The sequence below is a fragment of the Primulina huaijiensis genome, chromosome 18 (assembly GCF_012295235.1).
Source record: "Primulina huaijiensis isolate GDHJ02 chromosome 18, ASM1229523v2, whole genome shotgun sequence".
Lineage (NCBI taxonomy): Eukaryota > Viridiplantae > Streptophyta > Magnoliopsida > Lamiales > Gesneriaceae > Primulina > Primulina huaijiensis.
This window is the reverse complement of record NC_133323.1, coordinates 19,823,448-19,850,780: the sequence shown is the minus strand read 5'-3', so window position 1 is coordinate 19,850,780 and position 27,333 is coordinate 19,823,448. Positions and strand designations below refer to the sequence as shown.

The 27,333-nt window shown below is 33.5% G+C and overlaps 6 protein-coding genes across 6 annotated transcripts; 1 reads left to right on the top strand and 5 right to left on the bottom strand.

Annotated features, from left to right (window-relative positions):
* Positions 1-1,481: 1,481 nt before the first annotated feature.
* Positions 1,482-4,057, bottom strand: LOC140964089 (uncharacterized). Its single transcript, XM_073423614.1, has 3 exons — positions 3,865-4,057; positions 3,273-3,375; positions 1,482-2,225 (listed from the first exon to the last, which is right to left on the bottom strand). Exons 1-3 carry the CDS (start codon positions 3,916-3,918, stop codon positions 1,891-1,893), a joined length of 492 nt encoding a protein of 163 aa, XP_073279715.1. The 5' UTR covers positions 3,919-4,057; the 3' UTR covers positions 1,482-1,890.
* Positions 4,058-7,732: 3,675 nt separating this feature from the next.
* On the bottom strand, positions 7,733-9,025 carry LOC140963994 ((DL)-glycerol-3-phosphatase 2-like). The gene is made up of 4 exons (XM_073423471.1): positions 8,971-9,025; positions 8,504-8,776; positions 7,932-7,992; positions 7,733-7,820 (listed from the first exon to the last, which is right to left on the bottom strand). Exons 1-4 carry the CDS (start codon positions 9,023-9,025, stop codon positions 7,733-7,735), a joined length of 477 nt encoding a protein of 158 aa, XP_073279572.1.
* A 109-nt stretch (positions 9,026-9,134) lies between these two features.
* LOC140965020 (uncharacterized) lies at positions 9,135-12,336 on the bottom strand. The gene is made up of 2 exons (XM_073425051.1): positions 12,254-12,336; positions 9,135-11,756 (listed from the first exon to the last, which is right to left on the bottom strand). The coding sequence occupies exon 2, from the start codon at positions 10,873-10,875 to the stop codon at positions 9,829-9,831; it is 1,047 nt and encodes a 348-aa protein (XP_073281152.1). The 5' UTR covers positions 10,876-11,756; positions 12,254-12,336; the 3' UTR covers positions 9,135-9,828.
* On the bottom strand, positions 9,318-9,806 carry LOC140963993 (uncharacterized). The gene has a single exon (XM_073423470.1). It carries the CDS (start codon positions 9,804-9,806, stop codon positions 9,318-9,320), a length of 489 nt encoding a protein of 162 aa, XP_073279571.1.
* On the bottom strand, positions 10,907-11,740 carry LOC140963992 (uncharacterized). The gene has a single exon (XM_073423469.1). The coding sequence runs from the start codon at positions 11,738-11,740 to the stop codon at positions 10,907-10,909; it is 834 nt and encodes a 277-aa protein (XP_073279570.1).
* Positions 12,337-21,687: 9,351 nt separating the features above from the next.
* On the top strand, positions 21,688-25,543 carry LOC140964041 (cyclin-A1-4-like). The gene is made up of 11 exons (XM_073423531.1): positions 21,688-22,167; positions 22,716-23,094; positions 23,266-23,402; positions 23,489-23,581; positions 23,685-23,818; positions 23,910-23,985; positions 24,065-24,141; positions 24,226-24,259; positions 24,500-24,649; positions 24,714-24,848; positions 25,114-25,543. The coding sequence occupies exons 1-11, from the start codon at positions 21,949-21,951 to the stop codon at positions 25,174-25,176; spliced, it is 1,497 nt and encodes a 498-aa protein (XP_073279632.1). The 5' UTR covers positions 21,688-21,948; the 3' UTR covers positions 25,177-25,543.
* Positions 25,544-27,333: the final 1,790 nt, after the last annotated feature.

Here is a 27,333-nt window from a genome sequence, read left to right as displayed (position 1 = left end):
AATGAAGAAAATCAAATTCGCAAAAGACATGAAATTAATTATTCCATATCGAACATAATTAAACATTTTTTACAAAAAAAATGAAACATGAACTTGAATTAAAAGCCAAAACAACTAGAATTTGAATGAAGAAATTGATAAACTAGAACTAAATTTTCAAAGAATTTTGTATAGATTTGTTGATGATGTGTTGTGTGTGCTTCCTTATGATGATTATCTATGTTTTGTTCACATCTTCCAAGCAATGTGCCCCATATTCCATAATCATTGGTCGTGGATCATGGCTCAACTTCATCAATCATATGCTCAGACGTCTTCTGAAACCAACTGAATCTTCTAATGAACTTTACACCTATGGCTTTTGTCTTTTAAGTTTTCCAGATTTTGGACCCAACAAATGTCACGTAGACAATTTGGCTATAATATGCAACTCAAGCCCAATTCTTGTTTATTTAAATCACACTCCCAACACTTTTGCTCACCATCATGAATGGTTACTTTATGGCCATTACATTGGATTTGTTAACTCGTCGACTTTGAAAAATAACGAGCTTTAAGCATTCTCCTTTCTCTACATATACATTAAATAAATATCAATATTTTACTTTCCATTTACTTAATTTGCAAACCAATTTCGATTTTTCCCCCCCGCACATCCATCCTTTCTGTTGTAATATTTGCGAACTGCAAGTTTATATTATCAAGTTTTAATACTCAGTTAAGCACATATATTGTTCCCACATAAAGTACAAGTTAATAATTTATTAATTACCACAATTTGAATAGTCAGACTTTACTTAAAAAATTTAATCGATTGTTGATTGGTAATTATAAACTAAAATGAATTACAGCACACAACTGAGATTAAGAATCTAGAGGTGCGATTTCACTTGGTCTTCACTATATTAAATTATCATTGACGTCTATATTCATAAATTCAACTCGTTTACTACCCAAGGATTATCAAATATTCGTACTCCCTTTACCAAGTGAAACATATGAATTAATTATCTAATATCGATTTTAATATCCCTGTTAAAAATCAAACAGTAAATAATTTCAATAGTACATTAATTTTTTTAATGGGTTTAATAGAGTTGTAGGCCTTCCGAATTTTATAAGCACCAATGATATATTCTTCTATGGTTATATTCGAAATCCTCCTTCTCGGGTGATAGAACTCAAATAAATATGTGTAACGTCCAAAAATCAACCTACGTAAACCACATGCATGCAATTGAATTAAAATACATAGTTGTTTTATTAATTTTAAATGCTTGCATAATACATATTATATGATTAAAGGTCTAATTACATGATTTTATGGAAATGGAAGATTTTATCCGAATGTTCGATAATAGGCTGGAGAAAGGAGACCGAAGACGACCAAGATAAAATAAATATTTTTCAATAAATATTTTCAATGCTTATTAATATGATTAAATATGTTTAAATTTTTCTAAAAATAGTAGGGTTCAAATAGATATCTTGATAATTCAGATTTACTCTCAACACATTGCTCTTCTTCCAAATGCTTAGCAAATTGAGATTCCAGTAGCTCACTTGTGTCATATTCTTCATTTTCTATCATATAGTTATAGCATTGAGTATTTTCATCTTTGCCTCTTTGTTGAGAATTTGAGCTTGCACACTGCTTCTACAACAAATTTAACATTTCTTCTACCTTATCCGCCATTTTCACATCAAAACAGCCATCTTTCTCATAAATTGTTGAGAGGACAAAATTAACATACTTTAACTTGTATCTTGGATCCAAAACAATAGCAACAAACAACCACCAATTGACCTTATCAATACTTCCCCAATACTTGTTAAGCTTTTCTTTCATTCGACTTGTCATAGAAATCATATGATAATCTCCCTTATTAATCATATTGGACAAACCAACACGCATAATCGCAAGCTCACGGAAAAAAAAAAATTTGAAGTGATATATGATGAACCAGAAAACTTTAAAGTTACATTATAAAAAATTTTCAGAAACTTAACAAAGTTTCTTGCAATAATCCACTCAATCTCCATTGGAGGACCAATTACCTTCCCTTTTCCTTTTTTCCCCTTCGTATTCTCATCTTCATTGAATTCATAACAATCAAAGTAGTTCATGTATTTTTTATCTTCATCCCCAAACCTTTCAAAAGCCTTTTCAAATTTCTCAGCAGCCTCAAGCATCATATAAGTTGAATTCCACCGTGTTTCAACATCTAAACAAACAAGGCTCTTAGAATCAATTTTTTCTTTTTCCACACACTTCTTGAAAGCATTTAGCCTTGCTGGAGAAGATCTGACATATTTAACAGCATTTCTAAGTCTCATAATTGCCTCATTTTGCTCTTCCAATCCCTCTTTGACAATCAAATTAACAATATGAGCACAACACCTTACATGCATGTAATCATTATTCAAGATACTATCTTTCCACTTGCATTTCCTTTTCAAGTGATTGATTGCTCTATCATTAGAGATAGCATCATCTACAGTAATCATGAAAACTTTATCAATACCCCAATGAATCAAGCATTCTTCAATTTGATTTCGCAATTATATTGTTTCTCCTTTATGATCCTCAACGATGCAAAAGTTTATTATTCTCTTTTCCAATTTCCAATCACTAGATATCCAATAGGCAGTGAGACACATGTAATTCAAATTTTGTATTGATGTCCATGTATCAGTAGTCAAGCATACTCTTTGGGTTTTCAAAATCCTTTTCATTTTCAAGAAAAAGTTTCATGCAATCTCTAGCAATAGTATGCCTATATGATACTTCAAATCTTAGTTCCATAGCTTCACAAAACAATTTAAATCCTTCACAGTCTACAATTCTAAAAGGTAACTCATCAATGATTATCATTTTTACAAGACTTGTCCTAATTTCTTGAACATTTAAGGTCTTTCCTTTATTTATAAAACTTCAACTCAAATTCTTATAATCTTGCGAAGTCTTTTCCGACTTATCCAATTTGTATGGATACTTCTTGCATGAAGACTCTAAATGTGTCCACATACTAGTTGTTCCGTTTAATTTTGGATGAGCAGCATAAATTTTACTACAATAATTACATGCGGCTCTCGGTGGATTACTATCTTTTAATCTCGTGAAATGACTCCATATTTCAGAGCTAATATTTGAACCCTCTTTGGTAACGATATCAACAGCTTGTGCTTTCCTCTTTTTTTAGGTGGTTTTTTGTGAAAGTTTTTATCTACTTCTTCTGTGACACATGAATTGATCTGTGGAGGGACATCACCTGATTGATCAATATTTGAAGCTTGCTCTTGCTCCTTACTTAGACTCGTTGTTTGGGCTTGAATTTGCAAAGTTGAAACTTCATTCGAAGTTCTCGCATCCTCCTGTTAAAAAATATATACAAATTCAATTAAATTTAATCTTTAATTTTTGTGTGCAAATTACTGTTTGAAATATTTTCAATTTCAGTAGGAAAATTACTATAAAATATTTGCAACTTATTCCTCATGCAAGATGCCCAGAAATACATTTCACATTGAAATTCTTGACTATTCTAATTTGCTTCTTATTTCTATGTTGTAATACAACTTGAATCTAGACTAAGTTAGAATTGAATGCCACAATTAGCGTGAAAATTCCATATGTTCTCATTCATAACATAAACAGGGTAATTTTATTGGATATGAATTTAAAACTAATTTGATATTTACAGAATAAATAAAAAAAAACCTAGCTTAAAACGAAATGGGTTAAGGATGAAATCTGAAACGTGGAGAAACAAAATTAAAAAACAAAATCACATATCCAAAATCAAGTTTAAAATAAAGAATTAAATGAAAAAACTAAAAGTAGAAATATAAACTATAATTTACCGTATTTGACATTTTCTCATCTTCTAGGGTGCTTGAAGTTTCATTCTTGCTCATGGTTACAAAATCATGCTGAAGAATATTTGTATAAAGAGAAGTAGTAAATAGATCAACAAGGTAGAAAGAGGAGAAATTTTTTTCTGAAAAAGAGTTGGAAGAGGGAAGGCGGCGGCACAAATGAGAAATCTATTGAATAATGAATATCTTGTGTTTGTTAATAAATAATAATAACCTTAGGTAAATAAAATAAAATTGTACATGAAGGGACGGTGCAGTTTTGGTCTAATATTATAACCGCACCGTGGGCGCCGCAAGGCGGTTTCCTTTTTTTATTGCGGTTATTTATAAAAAAATGACTTCGGGCGGTTTATGGAAAATTTTGATCAACCCTAATCAAAAGTATTATTTTTGGAAACTAATTTTTATAAACTTTTATTTTTCAATTAAATAAGTATTATTGGACCTAATTTACCTATGATAAGTGTAGTGTCTACTACTCAAAATAATACTAGAAATTATTATTTTTTGTTTATAAGCTCATTTTCGAAAATTATATCTTTATGCATGTATGCAATAGTATCTGAAAATTTCACATTTTAAAATAAAAGTACTCAACTAACAGATAAAAATACTGCAGTTTAAAAGTAGACAATTCGTCAACCATCAGCATACGTTTTTAAAAAATAAAACAAATATGAAACGTATAAAAATCCTGTTAAAAATCAATATAATAAGAAGACATAGTATGAAAATATCCAAAATCACTCCATCTCATAAACATGATGTGCAGAAAATACGGTCCTCGGGTTCGCGTGCTCACAACCAACTCTGCCTACTCAGTCTTCGGCACCTCCAATCTCCTGATCAATAGGTTCACCTGCATCATTCACACCTAGTGAGTCTAAAAATTCAACACACCTGTAACGTTATAACGAGTACATATACATAACATGCAACAATGAAAAGTACTGTAATAAAAATATATTTCATGATCTTAAAATAAACATAATAAAACATACGTGTCAAAACATGTCTCAACATATCATCATATACATATTCATTTTCTTTAATTGAATTCAGTTCATTAGTTGTGACTTTCGTATCAGCTCTATCCGATGGATCCATCTACGTATAACCGTGGTACTCGGCGACGGAGACATCAGTGACAGTATTACCTATCCACTGAGCCTTGGTCTTACATATCATCGTATATATATATATTAGTTAAAACCAACTCTCATCCTTCAAAACATGAAAATTATAAAAGAAGAGGGATAATTAACCAATTTTCTCCATGGCTCATTTTCTGCTGCAACACATATGTTCTGCCTTCAACGAATAAACTGCTTTTTCTTGAGCATAAATAAGCTACAAATTTTATACCGATGCAATCCTCTACAAGTCTAGTTTGCAACGCAAAAAACGGTTCGTCATTTGGACACTCGAGAAAGGAGATATGTCATTTTTCCCACAATTGCTGCAAGCTGCACGAAAATTTAGTTTTTCATATACATGTTTTAAAAAATCTGAAATTTTCGAATTTTAAACATCAAAATCAGTTTCACCACTCTTTCAAGAACAACCCGCTCTAATACCACTTAGTAGGATCGATTAGGGGGTAAATCGTTGAGCTATAATAACTCGGTTCTTGAAATATTGAACACCGATTAATTAAATCGAGTTTGATTTTCAAGCCAAGCGGAAGACACTCGAAATAATATTTCGTAGAAATCGATTAAATATTTCGTAAAACATTTAAAAAATATAAAAGTTGAATGAGTAAAAATATTTTTGGTTGAAGCATTTTATCAAACACTTGGTATGCAATATTTTTGTATTTGAAGAACACATAAAATGCTTCAATAATGCATCTTTAAAAACAATGGAAATGATAAGTAAATGCAATAAATAAATAGACACGGATTTGTTTATAGATGTTCGGAGATTAACAGCTCCTACGTCAACATTTCTTCCCCTTAGGAATGATACACTAGAAGACTTTGATTTATACAACACCTTCTACAACTCCATTTCAACTTAGAACTTATCTCTTGCCTAATTGAAACTCCTAGCACACTCTCGATTGTAGGCCGCAACCTCACAATCCACATAATGTTTAACATCTCTTATGCAAAGACTACAAACAGAATCTTTAATGTCTTTGTGTGAAGACTCACTCAACTAATATTTGAAGTTCAACTCTCTTGTATATGTGTGAGTGATTGTGTATGATGAATTTATCCTTTACAGTGTACATCTCAAATATATCCTCACACAAGGGCTTATGCTCTCAAATAGCAGATTTCTTCATGTTAACTGACCATGCTTTGAATCCTCTTCAAAAGCTCTTATTTGATCTTCAAGATGTTGTATTTATAGGCCCAACAATGATATATATGTTAGATAAAAAATGACTGTTTGGAAAATTTTTGTACTATTTTTGAAATTACAACGGTCAAATTCGTCTTGCTGAACATTTTCCTGAGCCTAAACTAGTCAACTAGTTCAGTTCGACTGGTCTGATTCAGTTCGACTGGTCTGGTTTAGTTTCAGTCGGTCTGGTTCAGTTCAATTCTGGTCTGCTCAACTGATCTAGTTAAGTTTCAGCTGGTCTGGTTCAGTTCAACTGGTCTGCTCAACTGATCCAGTTCAGTTTCAGCTGGTTTGATTCAGTTCACCTGATCTGGTTCAGTTTCAGCTAATGTGCTGAAATCAGCCTAGCTGATTTCAGTTTGTGCAGAACCATTAGCTTCATCGTCATTATCAGCATCTTAAGCTTCGATTCAGATTTTAACTTCTGAAGATAATTTGTAGATCATCGTCTTATCTTTCCAACGCTTACTAAAATGCTTCATTCCAATAATCGAGCTGACAGATATGACCAAAATATGGCAACTGCTCATACCCAAATGATTGCTGTTTTCGTGCAATCAGTTTGGTAATTCAGCGATAAGTTAGACGTCGATAACATCCGATTTTTCCCACGCGCGTGAAATACGACTTGTTCCAAATTGCATTTTTTGATCAGTTAAGTTGGCATATTGTCATTTGAATCATCCAATTGAGAGATATAATCATAATACCCAAGCTCGCTAGAATTTCATTTTGGCTAAATTCAGTTTCAGTTTTCTTCTTGTGTTTGTAACTTCATGCGTGAGTAAATATGATAAAAATACAATATCAAGTTTTGTTAACATAGAATCAAGATTGCGAACATGAAATGTTCCAACAATCTCTCACTTTTTGATGATCACAAAAATTGGATAAATAATCGATTCAACTAACTTGTTATTGTATTAAATAAAACCTTAGATTTGCATGCAGTCAGGTTACGTCGTTTGAATTTCTAGATCTTACATAATCAATATACACTATTAATCCATCACTTAATATTATTCGAAACATTCCATGTACTTTAAACACTAACTCATCTAGATACAATTCTTCAAATTGACATGCGACTTGGTCAACTTGTTTTGTCACTTCCTTCCATTCTATAACATTGGGTATGGGCACCTCAATTCTTGAGGTGTATTACCCAGGTTTATAGTCTAACATATGATTATTTATATTTTTTTTAGAAGTATTAACTATGTGATCATATTTGTGTAGGTCTTATTCAATAATTTAATTTTAAAAGCTATAATTATTATGAGTATAATAATTTTTTATTTTCTTTTTTATTCGTAGTCATACGATTATTATTTCAAGTTGGAATTGTGCCTAAAAAAGAAAAAAATATGAAAGTACATGGAATTTTTAAAATTGAAAATAGTTATGAAAATGATTGAGTTGGTGTTCGAATGAGAGAATGATAATAACCTGCCTCAAGCTTAAAATCTAATCTGGTATCTACTCTGTAAATAAGTTTTTATAAATTCGAAAATAAAGTATTCATATTTAATTCATGGTAGTCGCCGTGTCTTTGTGTTTTCAATAGGAAATGCCTCTTGTGCGAACTGTGTAATACACATTCCATTCATTAACTCGCTGCAGATCTTAGCTAAAATTAGCAACCAACAGTTACCTACCGAAATCTCATGACTTCTGAACATAAAACTAAGACCTACCCAGTTGCAACACAAATTGGTATTCCTTTTGAATGGAGGTGCAAAATCAAACGACTGGCTCCTGCATTACAAAGATACGCAAAAAAAAAATAACAGTCAGCGATAACAAAGAGAATTGATGTCCCAATAAACTGAAGGGAGAGTGTTGAAGTTCACATCTATGATTACAGAAGTAAAAGATTAAAAGAGATAAACCACAGTCAGTTTAGTTTGCAGCTATTAGGAAGAGGTCAGGACAATCAAGTGCTCAAAGTTTCTGGAGGAATAATATATACTAATAGTGACAAATTAAGTTTGTTTTAATAACACGATTCAATTTCACCAAGCAGCCACACCTAGTTATGTCTACAAATACTTTGAAATGATTCCATCTTACTTTTTGAATCAGAAAGAATTGTTAATGAATAATTTATATTTCCCATTCTTATATCTAAAAGAAAAACCATGTGTCCATGCCAATGCACGGTGCTTTCACATCTGATATAGGATATTGAGGTACAGTTTGGTATTAGATGTTCGGATAGAAACAGAATATCCGACATCCCAAACCAAATATCAGAAAAATACAATACCTGGCATGAGTTCACTTGTCGGGAACATATTTTGCAGCATTTCCTCTCTTTCAACAAGAAAATCTTCGGCAGAGAGTGAATCACTAATTCCAGTCTCTTCAACAAAAACTCGAGCAGCCTCTATTGCCTTCTTACCCATCATTTTAGCCTTGAGAGACCAATCAAAAGTCTTGTTGTATCTAGAAAGGATAATTTCCTGGACTTCAGTGTAGAATTTTTCTGTATCTGAAACTAATGAAAAACGCTCCAATATGCAATAGATAAATGAAAGCTCTACAAACAATGCCAAAATAACCAGAATAGGTAAAAGAAATAGGATAATAGATCAAAATGAAAGACATCAACAACAGTGGAAAGTGGGAAAAAATTAGTAGCAAATACAATTACAGAAAGAGAAACCACCAATACAAGCAATGATCTATGGAAAAGAAAAAAGAAAAACCTATTTGGCTCAGCATAACAATTACCATAAGACGAATCTTTAAACCTCGAATAATTCTCACCTCTCACACTATTTATCATTGTACACGCATGCTATCGAACACACTTTCCAAAGAAAAACAAGATTCCCTAGACGAAAAAAATACCTGTATTCAGAGGATGATCCAGAATTATGTTTGGGGGGGCCGGCCCATCCCACACATACAAAAATAGGAAAATAATTATTATATGTTTGCATATAAATTTCAATAATAAGAATACAATAATTAAAAAAATAAATAGAATATTTAAAAGTAATATTAGTATATTACAAAAAGATGGAAGCCAAAAGTTCCTTGAAAGATATACTCAATTAAGTATCAAGTACAAATTTTTAACTAAAAGGAATTCGACGTTCTTTTAAATTTTCAAAATCTTCAATGATATCTTCTATGCTCACATTTCTAGCAATTTCTTTCTCAATATATATCATTAATGCGTACGAGAGAAAATCATCCTCCATTTTGCTCCGAAGTCTTGTTTTCACAATATTCATCGCAGAAAATGATCGTTCTGTAGTAGCAGTAGAAACCGGAAGAGTAAGCACAAGTACGATCACTCTAAAAATGAGGTTGTATGTCATAGACTTGTTAGTCTTGATCAACCATTGACATAACTCTGAAATGGTTGAAAGACTTCTATAATCAGACCCTTTGACGATATTATACTCATAATGCTTCAACTGAATCTCCAATTGCTCTTTTTCATCTCTTGTAAAATCTTGTGCATAAAAATTTTCAACTAATTTACATATATCTGCAATTCTGAAATACTCCACTGCATTTTTAGGATTTAAGGCATTATTCAGAATGAGCAACTCCATAGCATCATCGCTAAAGCGCCTATTAATTTATCGCACAATAAAAGAGGTCTACCCGATAATGATGCTCAGTGGTGAAATTGTCTCGACGAAGACGGACTCGACCTCGTCTGTCAATATACGGAGCACTGAAATCAGGAATATCAATATTTCGAACTTCACAAAAAGACTTCACTTTTACAAGCAAATCATCCCACTTGTTATCCCTCATATGTTGAAGTAAATTCTTGGTAGATATCACAAGTTCCATTGCATTTATTATATCCTGAGACTTACTTTGTAAAGCCTGGCAAAGGATATCTGTGATCCCCATAATCTCTTTCATAAGATGCAAGATAAATACAAAATCAAAAGAAGTCATTTCATCATATACAGATGTAGTATCTGCTTGTTGAGAAGGAAGTCCATCCTCCATAACATTAAGCAATACCGTACACGATGCACTAAACATCTTAATTAGGCCTGCTAATGATCTCAAATGAGAACTCCAACGCGTATCAGCAACTCGCTGTAAAGTACCTATCTGATTAAGTCCACGCCCTGTCTCGAGTTCATTAATAGCAATCAAATGTGCAATATCATCCGCATGAGCATTCTTCAATTCATCATTGCGTTTACATGAAGAACCAACAATATTAACTATAAAAGTTAATTTATCAAAAAATTGATGAATAGATGTCACATTTTTTGATGCTGCAACTAAAGCCAGTTGTAACCGATGAGCAAAGCAATGAACATAATAAGCACTTTTACAATCTTTTACAATCAAAGCTTGTAATCCATTAAACTCACCCCTCATATTACTAGCACTATCATAACCTTGACCTCTAATAATTTGAACATCCAAATTGTAGTGACCCAAAACAGAATATATAGCATTCTTTAAAGTCAAAGCAGCAGTATCAGATACACGAACAAGCCCAAAAAAACGTTCTTGAATGAATCCATTAGTATCCACAAACCTCAATACTATAGACATTTGCTCTCTTTTTGACTCATCTCGGGCTTCATCAACAATTATGCAATACTTTACAACTCCAATTTGTTCACGAATTGCATTTTTCACTCTCATTGAAAGCACATGAAGTATTTGTTTCTAAATATCATGACTTGTATACTTGGCATTCTTTGGAGCTCTTGCAATTGCCTTTGAAAGATTCATTGTACATGGTTAGCACATCCAAGAATTCAAGAAAATTACCACGATTAGACGAACTAGATTTCTCATCATGACCTCTAAATGGAATTCCTTGAAGTGCAAGCAATCTTACCACATGTATGTGAGCTTTTAACCGAAGACGATTATTTGCAACTTGTTCAACATTAAAATTGTCGAATCTCCTTGAGATATGTTGCGGTTGGTTCATCAAATCATCACATGCCTTTTCAGCATTACGATGGGGTGAAGATACATTATCTTTCCTTATATGACCTAAGAAAGCACATGCTTTTCCATTTCTAACTTTCTTCCAATTATCAAACCCATCAACAGTAAATGCATTTTGATTTGAGCATCCTGATGGCTTGTTGAAGATAAAACATGGAAAGCAATATACTTTATCTTTAGCCGGTGAATACTCCAACCAAGGAAATTTATCATACCAAGTAGACTGAAATCTTCGAGGGTGCTTAATATTTTTATTTAGTTGATATTCTCCAAGAATAGGTTGATATGCCTTTAGATTCAAATAAGTTCGACGAATCTCTTCACGTTGATTATGATGATTTTCCCAAATTTTTCGACGCAATCCTGGATCACGCTCCAAAGAATTGAGATCAATCTCCTCAATTTCTATATTTTTGAATCTTTTAGGAGAAATTTCAAATGGAAGATCATTGTTATTTGATCTTGTTGATGAGGTCAAAATATCAGCTGTATCTAATTCATTTACTCTCTTCCTTTGAAAAAACTTATCAATTGTAACTGATTTTCCCATTTGAAGTATATGAAGCCTGTGATAATAAAAAAGTCGAATTTTAGCTAATAGCTATTAAAATCTTTCCAAGCTCATAAAATTCAAACTTGCAAGGTGCTCATATAATTCTAACATCGGTATATGTTCCCTTCCCAGTGTTTTGCTTAAGAAGAAGTCTTGTACATTTGCTCATATAATTCTAACATCTGTCAAAAGTCATTTCTCTAACCAAAATGCTATAATATAACCAAATCATTAAGATAAAAAAAGAGGAGAAAAAAAGCTTATCCATAAAATATAATGTATTCTTTTAAAATTTAAAAACCTTAAAAACAAGAATGTGGAACGGGTATTTGAGAAGAAAGGCAATCGAATAAACTAAAGAGGAACACATACCAGAAGCAACGCATTGCGTGTCGCGTCGGCTGTACTAATATTGCCGAATATTGTTGTTAATCCTAATATCTCTACCTTTTTTCATTTAAATCTTCTACCATATAAAAAAATGAAGCAAAAAATTAGCAATAATTTTACCTCCCGCTGCTCAATTACTAAACGCCAGAAAAAAATTGCAAGAATCCTCCTCAGTCGGCAGACGACAATATAGGATATTTTTTGAACAATTTTAGGTTGTTATTTGAAATGGGTTTCTTCATTGTGTTTTTGTTAATTAAAAGATTTTAAGTTGGGCCCTTGACCCTTGTAAAGGCCCGTTATTTAAGTTTAAAAAAGTCGCAGAGCAATGTAAAAAAATGTACCCAAGAAGGATGGAACGCAGACCACTTGCGTTATTCATGAAAGTCTTTAACCATTAGACTGATTATAGATACTATATAATTTTTATGGGTCAAATAATATATATACTAAATAATAAAATATATCTTATATAGTACTAATTTTTTTAAAAATATTTGTGTGAATCCGCCCCTGCCTCTATTTACAAGTCAAAAGGACAAAATAAAAATAAATAGAAATTTCCCCTGTTCGTTCAAGGCACTGCGCTCAGAGATGGGGACTCGACCTCTAAAAATCCAATTATAAATCCCAAAGTCTTAATCACTACAAATTTCCAAAATAAAAAATTCCAATAACTTGATGTCTCAAGAGTAGCTCATAATCCTATAAACCACAAAATACATTCAAGAAATTCAGAAAGCCCGAGAACAAGGACCTAAATTTCACGAAAAAATCCAGCCTTTCAACCTAACAGACAAAACACACAAATATCATCAAACAATTCATTCGTACCTCCAAAGGTGGCGCCTTGATATGACTCGAAAGTTTCTGAAATTTGTTGGATACAGGTTGGAGCGAGTAGGTGTTAGGCCGGGATGGAGCCTGCCATGGGCATTGGGGTGCCTCTTATGTAGCAGAGTGGAAGAATCGCCGAGCGTCCCACCTTCCGCACCATCTATCGAATCCAAGTAATCAAACGCCTCCCCGATTTCTGAATCTGATGAAAGCGAAATCTCCCGTTCTTCCTCATACTCCTCCACTTCTCGGTAATTATTTGTCTTCTTCGCACCATGGGTAAGCTTTAATTGAGGATTAACATAATAACAATCTGTTTGTAGCTATTGGATTAAATCTGGAATAGAATCTGGAATCTAGAATCTGGAGCTGTTGGTTGCAAGCGGCAAGTGGAATATGAGCGGCTTGAGGTTTCCTGATTGCACAAGTTTACACATTTAATGATCGAAGTTGCTGTAACTAATGCCCATGCTAGTAGGGTACGATTGCGAGAAAAGTAGGAAGGTTGAATCGAAGAAGAACGAAAAGGAGGAGAAAACTGATGCGCCTTTGACAGAACAAACGCTTGCTTTGTTGGAGAAAGGAACTTAGGACACGTGTATTTTATTTTACCGACAACCGTACCTAAACTGGCCAAAATTTTTTTTTTGGTGCTCTCATATAAGTAGATACAAATAAAATAATAATTAGAATGAAAATAAAACAATTCATATAGACAAATAAACATGCTCGCAAGTAGCATCAACAAGTGTACAAACAAGTTTAATGTCTGAATCAAGTGTCCTAGACTCTAGTTTGAGATTGTCCTAGTTTATGCTCAGATAACATGATATGAAACCCTGTTACTATATTTAATTAACATGAAATAAATATTTAGTAACAGAAAATAGTTTATAAATAAAACTCGAACCTAGAAAATTTTTGGCAAGACCTCACTATAAGTAGAATATACAAGAAAAATGCAAACAACAGTTTATATAAAAATAACAAACTATGATATCAACAAAATAAAATAAAACGCATATAAATATCTTTCAGGCACAAGAAAACATAAATCATCCAATAACGATCACGAGCTGACTAGGCTCGATAACAACATAAATTAAGCTAAACGACACAAAACTCTCAAAACATAATACAAATACTTGGGACATCTCCCAAGTAAATATGTGTATATGTATAATATAACTAGGAGATCAAAGACTCAATCCAACCTCATCAACGAGCTCCACTGGCGGACTCTTTGCCCGGTACTGCAAAATCACTTGGGTTAACTACCATGGTGCCCAAAAAGCAGCCACGGTATCCACCCCAGAAATAACATAGGTTATCATTCTTGTATGAAATAAGTTAAATAAAAATAAAAATACATCATGCATAAATATATCAATAAAATGAAATATGCAATGCATATAACTGGGCTCAATAACAACGAGATAACCAGAGACAATGAACGGTGCGATAACAACAAGAATAATGCTCGAATAACAACACACATGGGAGCAACATCTTCATGCAGCTAAACCTCCATGCCAATTATGCGAGGTATGTCGTGTTGTGTCATATTTAACATCCACGACTGGGCCTCCATACAACTATCAATGATAAAATAGGAAGACACAATATCAATACAACATATGATATCTGGTCATAAGAGCATATCACAGAGAAAATGCTTCTATGAATAAATTTCAGGTATATCTTTCTAAAAAGCCAAACTCTGATTCTAGAAAAAAATAGCAATTTGTGCCAAGAATACAATACAATAAGAATATGATATCAAAAATGATAGGGATCAAGATGCAATGTAATAATATCATGCCCTATTTCTAAATGCCAAATAATAAGTCAAAAAATGAACATATAAACAACGAGACATTTAATATCACTTAAACACATATAATCACATAATCAAATAGAACAACATAAATATGCATAAAAAATAATTAATGTATTAACATACATATATCAACTCAATAATGATCAATGAACGATTAACTTTAACCCCATCGGCCTATGTGACTTCCAAAAATTGAACTACAACAATAAAAAAAAATTCAATAATCAATATAGTGTGGTAAATGTGATGAAATCGAATTAAATTTGAAGGGAGAGTATCCATATTCTGGGTAGCTTGATGAACTCAAGAAACAATGCTAGAATAGATTTGGAAACGAGTTTAAAATCGCCTTGACGACTTCCAAATGTCAACCTTGAATAAACATATAGAAAAATCAATTTAGAAACTAGAATCGAGCTCTAAAATGCTTCAAGAATCGAAAGAAAAAATGAAATCGAAACAATGTTCGTGCAACCAAGACTTTTTGGAGAAAAAGCTTGAAATTCATGCAGAATGTTCACCAAACAACTTCGATTCCGACCAAAAGCTTACTCAAACTTATGATTTATGGATTGAATCGAAGCTTGAGATGAGATATTTGAAACGCCTCAAGAAATTTGGAATTTCAGCGTCGGACAGAGAAGTTATGGTTGTTTTGATGTGGCTGCAATGGTGGTGGTAGGTTTAAGGGCTTTGGAAAATGCGAAACATGATTTAGAGGAGAGAGAAAGGAAATGAATTAAACAATATAGTATGTATCTGTGTTGAGGTGTGTGTCGTCTGCTATATATAGTAGGTGCCCAATAAAATGTCCTATTATTTTTTTTGAACTTTTAATACTCGTGTTATTTTAGCACAAATATGTATTTTATTTTGTTTAAAATTTTGATATTCAAAATACATATTTTAACACATATTTTCAATTTATCTGACATAAACAATTTTTTTTAATTTAATAACTCAATAAATATTATAATTATGTCAAATTAAAGAATAATTAGCTTCAAGACCTTACATTTCTCTGCCCTTAAAATAAAGATACAATGCTCTCATCTTCTCCTTTGTTTTCCAAAGTTGATTATTCTGCCACATGCTTTGAACACTTAACGCAAACAAGTGGTATAACTTTATTACGTGATATGTTATCATAAGACTTGCATCTATTTATTTTTGAAAATTAGTCAAAAATTTCGTAATGAAGCAAGAGTCACGATTTGAGACTATCGTAACTGTCACTTCATGTATTATCATCACATTTTTAATATATAAACAAGTCATTTTCTCGTACAAATATGTTATCTTGTACGGAATAAAATGAGTTGATTTAGAAAATCTATCTACTATTACCCAAATAACATAAAAAAAAATGAAAACTACATGACAAATGAGTAACCAAAATCCATAGTCACATACTCTCGGTTCCACAGAGGAACTTCAAGACTATGTAGTAATCCTCTTGGTCTCATTCGTTTTGCTTTAACCTTAGATCATACAATGAGATACAAACTCAATAAATTTTTTGTTGTTATTTCACCAAAACTGAGGTATCAGAATATGATACATATTCCTGATCTTGGATGAAAACTATGTCTGTTACAATGTGCTTCTCGCAGTATAGATTCTTTCAGATCTATTAAGTTAGGAACCACAAGTGTACAATTAAAACACAGACTTCCATCTGAAGTAACATTGAACTTTTCTGACTGACATATCTAAGCCAATTCTTTAATATATGAATATGCGGACAGTCCTTGGTGCACTTTTGATGTTAGAAAATATATATGGTTTGACCTGAATAGATGAAACTATAAAGTTGTCTCCACTAGGTTGATATGTCCATCCTGAAATTTCCAGTGCTCGTGGACTTTTGAAGATTGTCAAAGATGTCAGTATAGCATTCTGAACCTTCATGTTAAGCGCATGTGCAACTATATTCATACTACCCAGGAGGTCAATATATCTAACCACTTTTTTTGTGTCTCATAATCTACTTTAACCAAGTAATCTATAAACATACTCTTGAAGTCAGAATATATCACGGGCAATTATACATTTATGGGATTTACAGATATCTCTCAAGCTGATATCACGAGATCCAAAATAATAAGAGTATGTACATCCAAAACTCATATTCAAGCATTTAACTCACAAATGAACATCTCGAAGAGTTCGTAACCAATTGTAATGCTCTATATGCTTTTTTCTCATGACTCAAGTTCGACAGTATGTCATTGATGAATATAATTGCAAATTTGCACAGAAATTTTATGAACATTAATCAATTATGTAACCTTCTGATCACAGAGCTTTAACAAAGTTTCAAAATGTAATACCCGAATTAAAAAAAAATTGAAAAAAAAAAGTTACTGTTCACGAGTTACTATTCACGCGCTGCGGTGCTTGAATAGTGGCGCCTAGGCGCTGACAGTTCGGGAATTTGGCGCTGAGGCGCTAGAAAATGGCGTTGCAGCGCTACAGACGCGAAAAATCAATATCTAAGTCAACTTTCACCTCCTCCAATCATTTTTCTCCTCCCTCACACAAACCCACATGCATTTCCTCTCCATTTTCAAACTTCTTTCTAATTTTATGGGAGATATGCTCAAAAAAATTATGAAATGAAGTTAGATTTGTGATTCTCTCATAACAGGCTTCACGAGGATGTAAGTATTTCCCATTTTTGTTCAAGTTTGTAAATGGGTTGAAGTTTAGAATTTATATTTGAGTTGATATTTGAGATATTAAGATATTTAAGATGTTGTATTTGAGTTGGTTTGAATTTAAAAGGGATATGAGAATTGTTTCTTGTTTATGTGCGAAGAAAAATTTCCACACCTTTTGTATTTCGTGTTTCTGGGACATTTGTGTTTGGATTTTGGAGTTATGGTCTTCATCAAACTTGTAGATAATCTAGTTAGCTTCGATTTGGTTCAAGAATAACTCAATTCCATGAAGAATTGAAAGAGATATGCTATATTTACTAAACCTGGTCTAGAATCCCGAGTTTGTGTCCATGGCTTATGTTTATTCGAATTCTGGTATTAATCGGTTAGGATTCCGAATTTGGTGTTCAAATGAAATTTATAGAACATTGTCTTGTCTTCGAAATGATATAAAATGGGATTGATTCCATTGAGTATTGAGGGATTTATGCTCCAAATACTAAACTGTGGCAGATTTGTACTGATGCAGAATTCGTGGGAATTATGTTGTATGTTTCAGATTATGAACGACTGCGTAAATGACTTTATTTGACAAAGGTTTATGAAGAAGAATTGTTGGGAGTTGAGTTGTCTTGCATATCCAATTAGCGGATCTTGATTTGAAGCCGTATTGAATTAATTATGAATTTTGTACAGAAACTGCTCTGTTTTGATAAATGATCCGTGTTCTTGAGTTATAGTAGACTTCGAAGGTTCAAGACTTCTCACCTACACATTTCGATCTTCGTTTGGTAATATTTGAAAGGTATGTTACGGTCGGTAACATACGAGGTAAAAGTATCATTTTTATTTTAAATTGAAAATTCTATGACTCGATGAAATACTTGTGATTTGATGATGATTGTTGTTTTGATATGAGTTTATTATGATATTGAGATGATGATATTGATTTGCATCATTATATTGAATATTGAGCCACTTGTCGATTCAAATTTGATATGGCGGAGGTCACCTTGATTTATTGATTTTTTTGGACGTATGGGGCTATACTTGAGTTGGCATAGTGTATGCGGAGGTCGCTGCTATGGCCTGAACACTCTCTATAGGCGCACCATAGTTCTGGGATTGTAGAACACAGCAACCCACCCCGAACGGATGAGTCGGTGGATGTTGTTGGGGGATTCTCTTCCCTTGGGTACCCTATGACCAGATGATTCACTTGATCTTGAGATTTATTGATAGCCCACAGCTTCTGATAATGCATTGCATTATATTGCATTATATTGCATCTTTATGAATTTAATATGAAATATTTGTCACTTTAATTCTCATATGTTATTGATTTTATCATACTGGGTTTATACTCACCGGCATGTCCGGTACCTCTTGTTTTCATGTGCTTAACGGTAGGTGAGGCGAGGCTTGGGATGCCAGAGTCCAGCTCAAGGCGAGGAGATAAGAGTTAGAGTGTGATTCTCGGGTCTTAGGAGCTATTTTATGATGTCGGGATTTCTTTATTTTGGCATGTTGAAAATTATATTTCAAACATTTGAGACAATTAAATTATTTTGACGATGTTTATGTGGATTTGTGAACCACAAATTATGTATTTTACTCGATCATTTGGTTTGTTACAATTATAATTATTAATATTAGATATCGGACCCGGGGCCCCACACAAAATACCTATTACGGTTACTTTAGACTGTTTCAGGAATATCTCTCTTTCCCTAACTCAAGTGATCACTCAAATAATCGACTCTAAAAATGAAATATTTACTCCTGACACTCACTTGAATTCTAAACTTAGACCTTTTACAAAAAAAATTATCATATCTAAGCCATCTGTTTACTCTCTAAGAACAAGTTTATGAGGAAACCACAAATATATTGTATTGCTTTCAACTAGGGTTATCCCACCGCTGAAAAATAATTTTAAATTTAAGAAGAATGACTAAATAGTAGATTCCTAGCTAAAACTTGATGCAATTCACAACCATCATCCCTTGCTATACGACAATAACTTAGGATGACATCTAGTATTAATCAAATACTAAATCCAAATGTTCAAAAAATCTACGTGGTTACAAATTTCACTTTATGCAAAATCAAAACATCCCAAATCATCGTCATCGGGGGTTATGAAAAGAAATCAATATCGAGGTAATGTTGCTCGATACAAAATATAATAGCAGAAGCATTACATACAAACCGAAGGACTAGAGGTCGATAAGTCATTCACAATTCAATGCTAAGGGTGAGTGAATAACAGTCAAAGCTCTCAGAAAAATGTAGACGAGCTAACAAGATTATAAAAATCTAGTAATCTATCATCCATGAGCAACGACATCGTGATTGTTAATTACACAATTCATTATAATATAATATAATATAACTGAAAAATCATTTGGATGAACTACCATGTTGCCCAAACATCAAACACAATAGCTCTATAAATAAATGAGGTTATGATTCTAGCATGAAAGAAATAAATAACAATAAAAATAAAAATACATCATGCATAAACACATCAATAAAATGAATTATGCAACACATGTAACTAGGCTCAATAACAACATGATAACTGGAGCCAATGAACAATACGATAACAACATGAATATTGTTCGAGCAACAACACAAGGGAATCTACATCGTAATGCAGATAAACCACCCTGCGAATTATGTGAGGTATGTCGTGCTAGCCTATATCCTATCTAACACCCTTGACTAGGTCTCCATACGACTATCAACAATACAAAAGAAAGACACAATAAAAATACAATATATGATATCTGATCAAAAAAGCATATCACAAAGAAAATGTTTCTAGGAATAGCTAATCATAGTTTCGGTCTCATGTATATCGTGGTGTCTCATGTATATCTTGGTTCAAAAACAACGCTCTGATTCCAAAACAATAACAAAGTGTGCCAAGAATAGAATACAATACAACATGAATCGAGTTTCAACAACGATAAGGTTCAAGATGCAATTCTATAGTAGCATGCCTTATTTCTAAATGTCAAATAATATGTCAAAGAAATTAACATATAAACAACAGTACATTTAATATCAAATAAACTCATATAATCACATAAAATAACATAAATACGCATAAAAATAATTTAGGTGGCTCGAGTCCGAGCTCGATCAATTTATTCAAACCAAACTCAAGCTTAAGTATATTCAGATCACGAGTTCGCAAACATGTTCGCTAACAGGCTCGCGAGCTCGAGCTCGAGTTCGGCTTCTTTAGGTGGCTCGTAAGCTCGAGCTCGACTCGTTTATGTATTTTTATTTGTTATGTTTGTCATTTTGATTATTTATAAATGAATTTATACTTTTATGTCTGATTTTTTAAAATTAGTTAATAGATATATTTAATTTTTAACAAGCTCAAACTCGAGCTCAATTTTATGTTTTTACGTGCTCGAAACCGAGCCGAGCTTAATTCAAACTTGTTAAACTGATAAATGAGCTATTAATGAATCAAGTTCGAGCCTGACTTGATTAACATGATAAACGAGATTTTAATTAGCCGAGCTCGAACTTTTCGCAAGTTTAGTAATTTCAAGACAAATCGAGTTCGAGCATAATGATAGAAGTTCGAATCGAGCTCGAGCCTCTATCAATCTTAAACGAACTAAGTTTGAGCATGATATTGTTTGTTTTATTTTGGATCGTTTACATATCTACTTGTGAACCAAAACGTTACGGGTGTCGGTAATTTACCGTGACCACATAAGATAAAAAAAAGCTTTCTAGTGAACTTTTTATAACCCGAAGAAGGAAACACATAGAAAACTACTTATCAATTTATTGTAACTACTAATCAATTTACTATAAACTTAAACACCCATTGTAAACACTTTATTTATTTATTATTTGGGATCAAAATCGATTTATTTAAAAACTTCAATATAATATTAAAGTACCTCTTACATGTCTGAACGCCTAATTTTATGTAACTCCCCCCTATGCATCGGTTAGACCAATTTGGACAACGTACTAGTTAGAGCGACGACTGCTTTTCCAATGCAGAGGCAGATCCGGTTCAAAATTCGAATTCAAATTCAGGCCCACACACCCACCCGTCTCCCCTGCAGCCAATAAGATCGCGTCCTTCCTTCACCCTCGCGTGATTCTAACCCCACAGCGATTCAAACACACGGCTCCCATGGGGCCCACTACTATCAACGGTCCAGATCGATATTCGATTCTTTGAGCACCCAAATCAACGGTCCGGATGGATCCATGATTCAAATCCGGCCCCTTTCTTCCGCGCCTCAAAATCATAATTAAACCCCAATATAATTGTATAATCCAAACCCTTGATTGATCCCATAATCGAATTCAATTCAATTACTCGCCCTGATAAGAATTCGAATTCGTTTCTGTCTCGGAATCGTGGGTTTTCGGTTGGATTTTCGTTTTCGTTTCCTCGCCGTTGTGTTGTGGTCGGGTTCCTGGTAATCATGGCGAGTGCTGCCGGAGGAAGGAGGTCGGTGACGTCAGCGACGACGTCGTCTCTGGCAAAGCGTCACGCTTCATTGTCGGCGGGGGATAATCATGGGAAGGTTGCGTCCGGGGCGGCGGGGAAGAAGCGCCCCGCGCTCGCTAATATCACTAACCAGAGTCATGGCTCCGGGTCCATCTACCCTAGCCGGGGTTGTCCACCGGAATCATCCAAAATTGTACGTGTTGTGTTATTGTTGATACAATCATTTTTTTTGTTGTAAATAGTTGTTATGCATTTGAAGTGTGATTGTATTTTCTTGTTATTTCAAAATCATACGTCCAATGGGTGATTTTGGATTTTCGATCTTGAATCTCTGTAGCTACGAAGTATGTATTATTGGGATTTTCCTTTTCAGTTTTCTTGACAGAAAAATGTAAAAATCACGTGTAAAAGGGCACCAATTAAGGCATTAACCTGCATGCTTGCATGGAAACCTTCTTTTGGGTTTCTGGAATATCGCCTTTTGATGTCGATTGGTTGTTCAAAATTTTGAGGGTTTGGAGGGAAATCCGAATGATAGCGATTTCTTGAAGAAAAAGATATTTTCTTAATAAATTGGAGATTTATCTGAATTCAGTCAGGTTTACGTCAATTTCTCTCTCTGGGAAAATGATTGGTTGTGAAAATTGCATTTTATCAAGTTTGGGACTAGCAAGCTGCTATGAAGAAAGAAGTTTTCTGGGCTATAGCCTATAGATTTGATAAACATGATGAATTTTGAAGGTACCATGTGCTGCAAAACTTGTAAGCATCAAGAAAAAAGGCTCTTTGTCTTCGACAAACGTCAACATCTCTGGGGCTGCTCCACCTCCGTCCTCCTTAGTAAAACAGAATGATGATCCTTTGGAAAAAGTTATTTCTTTTCCAAAAAGTGATGTGCTACTCTACAAGACGAATTTGGTGTTCGTTCCACAAACCATGAACATTTGCCCTGACCAGTCTGATGGATTCTCTGTTTCCATGGATGAATCAATGTCAACTTGCGATTCTTTGAACAGTCCAGATATTGAATACATGGATAATAATGAAATAGAACATATTTATTCAATCGAGCGGAAGGCCTCGAACATGCTTTTCATTTCAGAGCACGTCGACATAGCAGGTTTTGTACTTTGATCTGTGTACCAATGCTTCTATTTTTCTGCCTCATTTGCCTTGTTTGACGTAGACAACTTTTAATATATAATTTACACACCTGCCTATTCCTATTGATTTTTTTGGGAGAATTCCTAAAGATTTGTATGTATCTAATTTGTCTTTTGGATGCCCACAGAGAATGCATGCAAACGAGACATACTTGCAGCTATAGAATCAAATGATAGGATTGTTGATGTCGATGGGAATCTGGATGATCCTCAATTATGTGCAACCATTGCATGTGATATTTACAAGCACTTGAAAGCATCCGAGGTACACATTTAAATGTCACACAAAGTTTGTGCAGCTGAAGCTGTGATTTTGTTGACCTTTACCTTGCTTATATTTGCATATATTAGGCAAAGAAAAGGCCAGCTACCAACTTCATGGAAAGGGTCCAAAAGGACATCAATAGCAGTATGAGAGCGATTCTTGTTGATTGGCTTGTTGAGGTCTCATTGATATTTGCATTGTTGAAGTAGTTTAAGAATCTTTTAGATATGGTAATCTGTTTTGCTGTTGAGAATATTTTGCCTAACGAGAAATTTATTACAGGTTGCGGAGGAATACAGGCTTTTTCCTGACACATTATATCTGACTGTTAACTACATAGATCGTTATCTTTCGGGAAATGTTATGGACAGGCAACGGTTGCAGTTGCTTGGTGTGGCTTGCATGATGATTGCTTCGTAAGCTACAGCATTTCCTATCTTTCCTGTATCTGTTCTTCTTCGCATTATTGCCTTTATGACATTGGAAATGTGAACTTGTACATTGCAGTAAATATGAAGAGATTTGTGCCCCTCAGGTTGAAGAGTTTTGTTACATAACTGATAACACATACTTCAAGGAAGAGGTATATTTGTTCCCTTTCCATTTCTTCTTTTGAGAACCTTTCTATGAGTAATTTCATAATTTTAGCGCTTTAAAATCAGGTTTTGCAAATGGAATCCGCTGTATTGAATTACCTGAAATTTGAGATGACAGCACCTACAGCTAAATGTTTCTTAAGGTGATCCTTTGATTTACAAATTAAAGAGTTCTATTAGATTAATATGTTTGGTGATGATTCTTTTTATTTTGTAATTTATTATAGGAGATTTGTTCGTGTTGCACAAGGCATTGACGAGGTATCAATCCTTTGAATAATACTTGTTTTAAATATGGAACTGCCTGTTTCATAGTCTAGAATTTTGAGGAATATCCCACTGCATCTGTTATTATTGAACGCTTAATGCCCTTGACAACTATCTTTCTGTCAAATCCATTCAATTGAACTGAGCTCATCATTTGCGCAAATGCATATGCGTCAATACTATAATTACAGGAGCAATAGATTAATATGATTCTTCAAAATGCTGTCATCCCAGGCTCCATTGCTGCAGCTGGAGTGCTTAGCAAACTACATTGCAGAATTATCTCTTATAGAGTATAATATGCTTTGTTTTGCTCCGTCATTGATAGCAGCTTCATCAATCTTCTTGGCAAAGTTTATTCTTGTCCCCTCCAAGAAGCCTTGGGTATGTAATATGTCGTTGAACAGAGTTCCATTGCACAATCTGACCTCGTTTCATGTTAATGCAGAATCCAACCCTTCAACATTATACTCTTTACCAGGTCTCTGAATTACATGACTGTGTTTGGGCATTACATGGCCTTTGCTGCAATACCCAAAATTCTAATCTACCGGCCATCAGAGAAAAATATAGCCAGCATAAGGTAAGCTAAGTTTCTAACATTACAACTGTTGCATCTCTTATCAAATATTAGTAATGACCGGAAAGAATATACACATGTTTTAGATTGTGGTGCATCCCTCCATGGTTGCTAATCTCAAACCAAGAGTGCAAACTACTTTACTTTGTGTCAACTAATATTTAGACCTGCAACATTTGGTCTGGTTTTGTTTTGTTTTGTTTTGTTTGTTTGTAGATGCACTATAAGGTTGTCCGATCCTAACAATATGTTTTCTTTCATGAATCAGTACAAATTTGTAGCGAAGAAGTACTGCCCTCCATCCATACCAGCAGAATTCTTCGGCGACTGAAGCAGCTAACCTTAGAATCGTGCCTACTTTGCCATGCTCTAGTTGGATGGAACTCACACCAACTTCATCTGCTGCTGCTTGTTGCTCAATGAAAATCGAGTACATTTCCCCTTGATTCAATATTTCTATAGATAAGCTGTTGCATGCTGAAAACTAGGCATGTGTAAGGGAAGAGGGAATGCAGGTGGATATGATTTTTGTATGCTTCAGTTGACATTGATAAGCTCACGTTACAAACCTTGTAACATCCTGTTCGCTCAATTTTAGATCTTACTCTAGTTTTATGTACAGACTCGCATCGTTCTAATAATTCATTTCTCAAGAAAGTCGTGTTCTATGATGTTATGCTTACTTCTGGGATCAGGATTTTTTTCCCCCCAAAAAAATGACATTAAGAAGTTATAGAAATATGAAAATATAAAAATAACAAATATATTCAAACGATGTGCCTATCTCAACAGTAGGTAAATATAGCCAAAATGCGTAGGGCAGTGCTAGTGGACTATCTGTGGAAGTCTGTTGCAACTTGCAAGACTTTCCTCATGTCATGTGCTCCATTTAAGAGCTTCAATACCCACACACTTCGTGTCCTTTAGCATTTTTTGAAATTCAAATTTCATAACAAGTTGAATTATAATATAATCTTTTCAGTACTTTATTGGGTTTATCTATATTTTCTTTGGAAGGACATGCTGTTTGATTTTGAGGAACTAAACGATGATGATCTGCATTGAAATATCTAAATTAAATTATGGAGAAAAATTCGTCGATTGTTTGGATTCAATTATTGAATTGTTGTTAATACATGTTTTAATTTTATGTAAAAGGATTATCCTACTAGGGATGACAACTTTCTCCACCAGTTCGAGACTCCGTGCGGAAAATTCGAAACAAGGATGGGGATTCTCGATTTTTTTGGGTTTGGGATAAATCTCCAAAGTAGTTCAGGACAAATATGAGATTACTATCTCCATTTCAAACACGTCTCGAAAGTAATATTAACAATAAAATAATAATATTATTTTTTAAAATAATAATAATAATAATAATAATAATAATAATAATAATAATAATAATAATAATAATAATATTTTCACTAATAATAATAGATAATACAAATTTTGGTTTGAGAAAATCCCTAACCCGCACTCGTCTTGTCCCATAATATTTTTGAAATGAGGATGAGGGCGCGGATAAGAATTTGATCCTCCCGCGATTTTGGATTCGGGAAAGCAGAAATCGGAATGGACATGAGAGTGAGGATGAAATTTGGATGAAGATGACAAATCCTCTCCGGGCCCACGCCATCATCATCCCTATACCCATAGACAAAAATATAGTTGATCAAACGTTAAATAAAAAAATCCACTTTCTTGTATTAGATAACACTGTATAATGACCAATTTGAAAAGCTTTCTTGCTTTTTTTATTCACAAAAGCATTGAAAGTTGAAATATAACAAATGAAAAGACAATTTGGGAAAATTAGCAAATGTCACAAAGGAATAATCTAACTCAAGATAAGAAAGAATTTTCCATTCTTCTTAAAAAGAGAATATATACTTCTAATTTGCTTGCTTTAATCAATTTCATAACATAAAAGTATGTTAAGCATTTAATTAGCAAATTACGAAAATTAAGGAATTTAAATACTTCCACTCGGGATATAATATTCTTAATAATTATTTTATTACTTAATTAATTAAATTAGTTAGTATTTAATTATGAGTAGAATTTAGGATTTTAAGGACTCTTGAATTGTCATATTCTAAAAGTTTGAGGACCTAATTATGATTTAAAAGTTTGGGTAATTAACATAAAACCCTAATTAATGTTTTTATTAAATAAAAGGGAGAGTCTTAGCCCTAATTTCCATACATCACACGCCACACACCAAAGACATACATACAATACACACTAACACACACAAACATGCACTAACACACACCAGAGACACACACTTCGGCCGAACCTAGCCTAGGGTTTGGAGGATTTTTTTCTATTATTCTTCCAACAGCAGCCTTAGCCGATCATCACACAGCGTTCCTTGATTAATATAGTCACTTTTTAAGCAAGAAAACGTAGCAAATCATTCTCTGTTTGACCTCCGTTCTTCCCTGCGTCGGTTTTCGATATTTCATGCGTTTAAAACGCAAAG